General features: G+C 41.8%; 1 protein-coding gene across 2 annotated transcripts in view; it reads right to left on the bottom strand.

Moving 5' to 3' along the window:
- Positions 1 to 6,000, bottom strand: part of PTPRR (protein tyrosine phosphatase receptor type R) — a 138,096-nt gene that overhangs the window by 49,201 nt on the left and 82,895 nt on the right. For both annotated transcript variants that reach the window (XM_086884415.1, XM_086884416.1), the window contains exon 6: positions 4,681 to 4,943. In XM_086884415.1, the coding sequence (XP_086740541.1) occupies positions 4,681 to 4,943 (263 nt within the window). The remainder of the gene's footprint in view (positions 1 to 4,680; positions 4,944 to 6,000) is intronic.

Genomic DNA, 6,000 nt, shown 5'->3' with positions numbered 1-6,000 from the left:
TCACAGCTGCAGTGGTCACAGAAAATGTAAACCCAGTTGTGATACTGTGCTGGTGTGGTAACATTTATATTTATATCTACCATGATTGAGATTTAACAACTCACTGCTTTTACTAAGAATTTTCAATGCTTGATATGTCAGAATGAAATCTAAAATATCACATTCTACTTCACCAGATTCTGCTTTTGGCTAGGACCACTCACATCAAGATGAATTTTGGGCCAACAAAAAGAATAAGAGGAAACCTTATTCAGCTGAAGGAAGAAGTATATATTATTCATATAAACCTATAAAAGCCTAAGTAGAAAAGTAAACACTGATGCAATATTCATAGATGTGCTCACAGGAGAGAAAACATTTATTTACATCCAAAAGTCAGGCTTTGGCATTGTGATATTGTAACAGTTCATCACTGACGACACCCACAGGAGAACAGTAGCTCTCCTGCTCCTTTGGTCAGCCATACAACAGTGTGGATCACCAGTGGAGAAGGTCTTTTCTGCAAAGGAGCATCAGTTGTGAACACATGAAAATAGAGCAACTTCAGAGCACTCTGCACTGAGTGATCCAGAGGATGCGCAGAGGCTGTGAAGAAATAGCCCTTCACTTGTGTGCCTCAGTAGTTTTAATAAAAAGAGGTCAGTGCCTATTTGTTCTGACTGCCCTCTCACCTCCACCCCTTCAGTCCACCCTCTGCTCTTGGCCATCACAGTTCCACCCTTTCCTAACTACATGCTGCACGTGAGCACACATCCCAGATCAGCATCTAGGAAAATCATAGAATCAGAGAACAGATTGAGTTAGAAAAGACCCTTAGAAGTCATCTAGTCCCACTCACTTTCCATGGATAAGGACAGCTTCAATTAGAATAGGTTGTTTAAAGCCCCATTCAACCTGACCTCAAATGTTCAGAAATTTCTTCCTCATATCTAATTTAAATCTAGCCTCCTTCAGTTTGAAGCCACTGTCCTATTACAACACGCCCTATGAGAAAGTCTGTCTCCATCTTTCTTATAGGCCCCCTGCAAGTATCAAAAAGGTGCAATAAGGTCTCCCCAGAGCCTTCTCTTCTCCAGCCTGACCAATCCCAACTCTCTCAGCCTGTCCTCACAGGAGAGGTGCACCAGCCATCTGATCATTTTCATGGCCTTCCTTGCTCTATCATCAACCTCCTTCTCATGTTGGGGACACTGGAGCTGAATGCAGTTCTCCAGGGTGAGAGTGCAGCATGGGAGCAGTATGACCTCCTGCAGCCCCTGGGCCAGTTAGCATCCTGCTAGTGTGCCCCTCTTCCCTCCTCCAGGAGCTGCAGCTCAGGGATAGCAGCGCTGCCGGCCGGCTCTAGGTGTCACCCTCCCCGCACGCTGCACAGCCGCATCCAGCAAAGCCGCACCGCATCTGCCCATGTGGCATAGAAACTGCACCATCCCACACGTTTGATACGGCAAATAATCTGCCGGGAAGCTGTGTCTTACAGAAAGAGCTGAGTAAGAGCATTTCCACATACACAGAAAAATATGTTCATGGACTTGGCTCTAGTATTCAGAAGCACAATACGTTTTAAGAAGCTGGACAAACTCCCAGAAATATTTTTATCCGTGCACAGTAGTCCATTAACAATTTGTTTGCCTCTGTGCTGGCCAATGCTATTTTAAACAAAAAATGGTAAAGTTCAGAGAGCCAGAGGCTGATGTGGTGTTTTGTGAAAACTCAGTTCCACTACATTTTTGCACTTAGATCATAGAATCATAGAACGGTTTGGGATGGAAGGGACCTTTAAAGGTCATATAGTCCCATTCCCCTGCCGTGGACAGAGATGGCTTCAATTAGATCAGGTTGCTCAGAGCCCTTTCCAACCTGACCATGAATGTTTCCAGGGATGGGGCATCTGCCACCCCTCTGGCACACGGTGCCAGTGTTTCATTCTCTTTGCAAAATAATGTCTTCCTTATATCTAATCTAAATCTACCCTCCTTAAGTTTAAAATCATTACCCACTGTCCTGACAAGGGCATTTCATGTTCCTCAAAGCAGCGCCAAGTGTGCAAAGCAGAGAGAGCCTGAGAGGCAAGCATAAAATCACGGAATAGTTTGGTCTAGAAGGGATCTTTTAAGGGCATCTAATCAAACCCCACCGCTGCAATGAGCAGGGACATCTTCAGCTAGATCAGGTTGCATTATCCAACTTTTCTGTCCCATCCTTCAGAGACATTGTCACAAACTTCCCACTCAGACGGCTATGCACAGCTCACTACTGCTCAAAGAGAAATAATGAACCAGGGACAGTTTGGTCTGGATCATACTAGGCATTTCATGACTATGGATCACTCTTAAGGAATCAAACCAGGGAGTGCCTGGATAGTTAGAAGATACTGCTCAGGAAACACTGTCAAGCCATGTGACCAAAGGAATCTCCATGCTAAATTTGTCAAGGAGCTCCCATATTCACTCTAGCCTGCCAAGAGCTTCTTTCCCTGGCAGAAACCAAAATCAGAATAGCAAAAACTATTGAAAAGTTGCCTCAAAGCTGTTCCATGAGCAGGATGGGACCTCCAGGCTTGATTCACTCCATACTAACTGAAGAAGAGCTGCCATTAGACTGTTTTGAGTATGGTTTGCTACTCCTTGCAGTATACAGATCCATGCTGTAAAGTCCACTTCTCTCACATGTAATGAGGATGGCCCAAGGCTGCCTAGTTCAAGGAGTTTTTGGGGCAGAGAGGTGGAGAGGAGTTTTAAACTGACCACTTACCTAGTCACTAGATAAAATTTGAGGCAGGACGTGTCAGCGCGTTATTACTTTTTACTTCCAACACTGAGTGTAAAAATGCACACGAATTTATTCATAGTAGCGGCTATAGTAAATAAATAAGAAATATACATTGTAATAGCTGCTTATGTCAGAGGAACAGAAGATGAACTATTCCCTAAAGTTCTCTCCCTCATATCCCAGACCTTTGTACACTGAGCTTGAAATAAACCACCACTTCTTAGGAGTGGACTTGGGCTGACAGAGTCTGTGTTAAACATAAAGAACTGCACAATGGGATATTATCACAATGGATTTCACTTTCTCACAATGGTCTGTTAGTGTTCTTTTACAGTAGAAACTGAAGTGCTCAATTCCCTCAACTTCTTTTTCCTTAGTAATAACCTAAATGTCTGATTTATTTGATCAAACATCAGGTTTAGTTTTCTCTTTGTATCTCAGCTCTCCATTTTTTCATACCTGACTCAGAACTTTGTCCTTCCAAAGGACGTAATCAGGTTTAGGAGAATTAAATGCAGAGTTCCTATATATAGTGGAAATTAATATCTTAAATGAATTGTTTACACTTTCTTTGTTTGAGAAATGAGAATGTTTCTTCTCCTTATGTACAAAAAGTTTCTTCTCCATAAGTACAAAATCCCTCTACAAAATCCCTCTACAAACTCCCTTCCCTCAATCCCTCTCAACTACTGCATATGCTACGTTAGGTACTAAGTATTATAAATTAGCTATGTGATTCCCATGCTTGTGGGCTTTATTCTTAGAGCCTTGTGGAATGAGAGAAACTATCAACATTTATTTACTTGCTTCCTCCATTCCTTTTTTTTTTCTGCAGTGATATCACTACATATTTTGTGACAGCTCTGCCTTTAAGCCTCTTTACTCACAGAAGAATCAATCCCCTGCCCTGAGCTCTGTCTGTCATAAATCCATTGATAAAATCTCTGTCATTGAAATCCCCCTGGTTCAAGCTGAATCAGGGTTACAGCTCAGCTGAGAGTCCTCACAGATGAGGCTCTGCTTGGTCTCCACATGGCGTCTGCTCTTTCATTTATCGTCTGTGCAGGGGCAGGAGAGTTCAGTTGCACAGCTGCATGCTATGTGAGCTTTTCAGAGCACTGATGCTTTATGAAAGCAGCCTGCAGCCATCAGACAAGAAATTATACAGGTTTCTAACAGAGGAGAGACAGATGTCAGTGTGCATTCTCCTGTGGGAAGAATAACTAGTTTTATAAAAAGAGCACTGGCCCAGATTTTGAAAGGTACAATGAGTGGCAAGGTTTAGTGCCCAAGTATTTCTGAGGAACTGCACATAAGAGTTGGCTCCATTACTCATCACTTTTTCTGTTTTATAAAGCCTGTTGACTTTTCACTGCACCTGACCATCATGGAAAGCTGCATTTAAGAAGAAAATTTATCTAAAGGTGATAATGGAAACACTGTATGAGATTGCTAAATGCACTCGGTATAAATACTTCTTTCTATGTTTTCCAGGTGCTAGACACTCCCTGAGAACGAGAATGTCCTTTGCTGGCAATATATAACCAGCCCTTGGACTGTCTTCCAGGATCTCCAGGATCAAAACAGGCAAAAATCAATGAAAATGAAAAATTATTTCTTTGGAGTAATTGTTGGAAACAGGAAGAATACAATCAGGAAAAAGAATACCACTAATGCAGTTAATCTCAGCCCAAACTGGAACATTTTCATATGACCCGAATCTTTGGTCATACATAAAGAAAGGAAAGGAGAGAATACCTGTGAGAGAGATGTAAACACACCAAAATCCCACTTCTCAGATGTCTGAATGGCAAAGTCTCACATTCATTGACAGAAGAGAAACATATGAAATCATGAAGCATAAGTATAAAAAAGTAGAACGAATCCTGAGCACACCAGGCACCATCCTACCTTTCCTGGAGTCCCACAGGTTTCATTCTGAAAGGAGATGGACTGGCACACAGGGGAGGTTTGAGTTCAGGAACACATTGGCCTTGAGGGTCCACTACAACATTGATAACCTTTGGAGCCTGTTGAGGCTGGACCATGCTGTTGGTGGTCTTATACTCAGTCTGAGATGTCTGCAGGGGAAGGGGTGAGAGGTGGATCTCCTGCTTCTTTTCCTTCTCTTGCCTCAGTGACAACTGGATCTTCTCCTTTAATCTGTACAGAACCTACAGAAACAAAGAGGACAGCTCAATCTCAATTGCCTGGTAAACAAGGCAAGGAAGGTATTGCAAATGCTGGATAAGACTGCTATACGTGGCTTTCATTCCTAGAAGGTAAGTCACAAGTTGTGTTACATTGGACTTCTCACAAGATAAATATTTCCAGTACATAAACTGCAGAGTGTACACATGGGCAGTAGGGATTTTAACCCTGTGAGTCAGTACTTACTTGTAAGACCTGCAGTAGTATTATTGAAAGAGCAAATAACACAGAATGGAATTTAGTTGCAGAAAACATTGGGAAGAAGGAAGTACTGATAAATAGAGTAACATTAGAAGAAATTTTAAGCATTTTAACACAAGAGAGACAATGGTACAAAACAAAAGAGATGTTTATGACTTAGCCAGATACCAGTCTCTAATTACAACAGCCTCAATTTGTTTTAGTGCAGATGTTCTTGAAAATCCTTACTCATCTGACACAGAGCTGAGGATTGAACAGAGTAATTTGACTAGGTCGCTTTGGTAATGGTAGGCTGCTACTACACTGAAATACTTCTCCAGGTAGGGATAGGCTACAATATCCTCACAGAAACATTAACTATTCTGAAATACAGCTGAAGTGATGAGTGGCCAATGAAGTTATTTAACCATCTGTTCAGAAAAGCATGCTTTATAATCACCAAGAAATTGATTTCTGAACACATTGTAATGCCAGGATTATCTATCCACCTATTGCTTATGAATGCAGACATCAGATATGTGCAACAAAAGCAGAAGTTGTACTGATCTTCTTCCATCAAACTCTACGCTAATGTTGCTGAACCCTGGCTTGGTGAGGTCAGGCAGGTAGCTTGTGCTCAGTAACGTCACTCCAGAGGTACCCATGTTTCATCTGTTTAACACATCTTATTTCTTTGGAGGGCAATGCAAAAAACAGTTTCTGAGCCACAGCTCTTCCATTTTCAAAACAAGCCTTACAAGCTATGAAATTTATGAGAAATGTAATTATTGCATGTGGAGATGGAAGGCACTTCCACAGTTTTTGAAGGTGTCTGCAAAT

Source organism: Cyanistes caeruleus, chromosome 4, assembly GCF_971803275.1.
Source record: "Cyanistes caeruleus chromosome 4, bCyaCae1.hap1.1, whole genome shotgun sequence".
Lineage (NCBI taxonomy): Eukaryota > Metazoa > Chordata > Aves > Passeriformes > Paridae > Cyanistes > Cyanistes caeruleus.
Note: the sequence above shows the minus strand (reverse complement) of the source record. Positions and strands in the feature narration are given on the sequence as shown.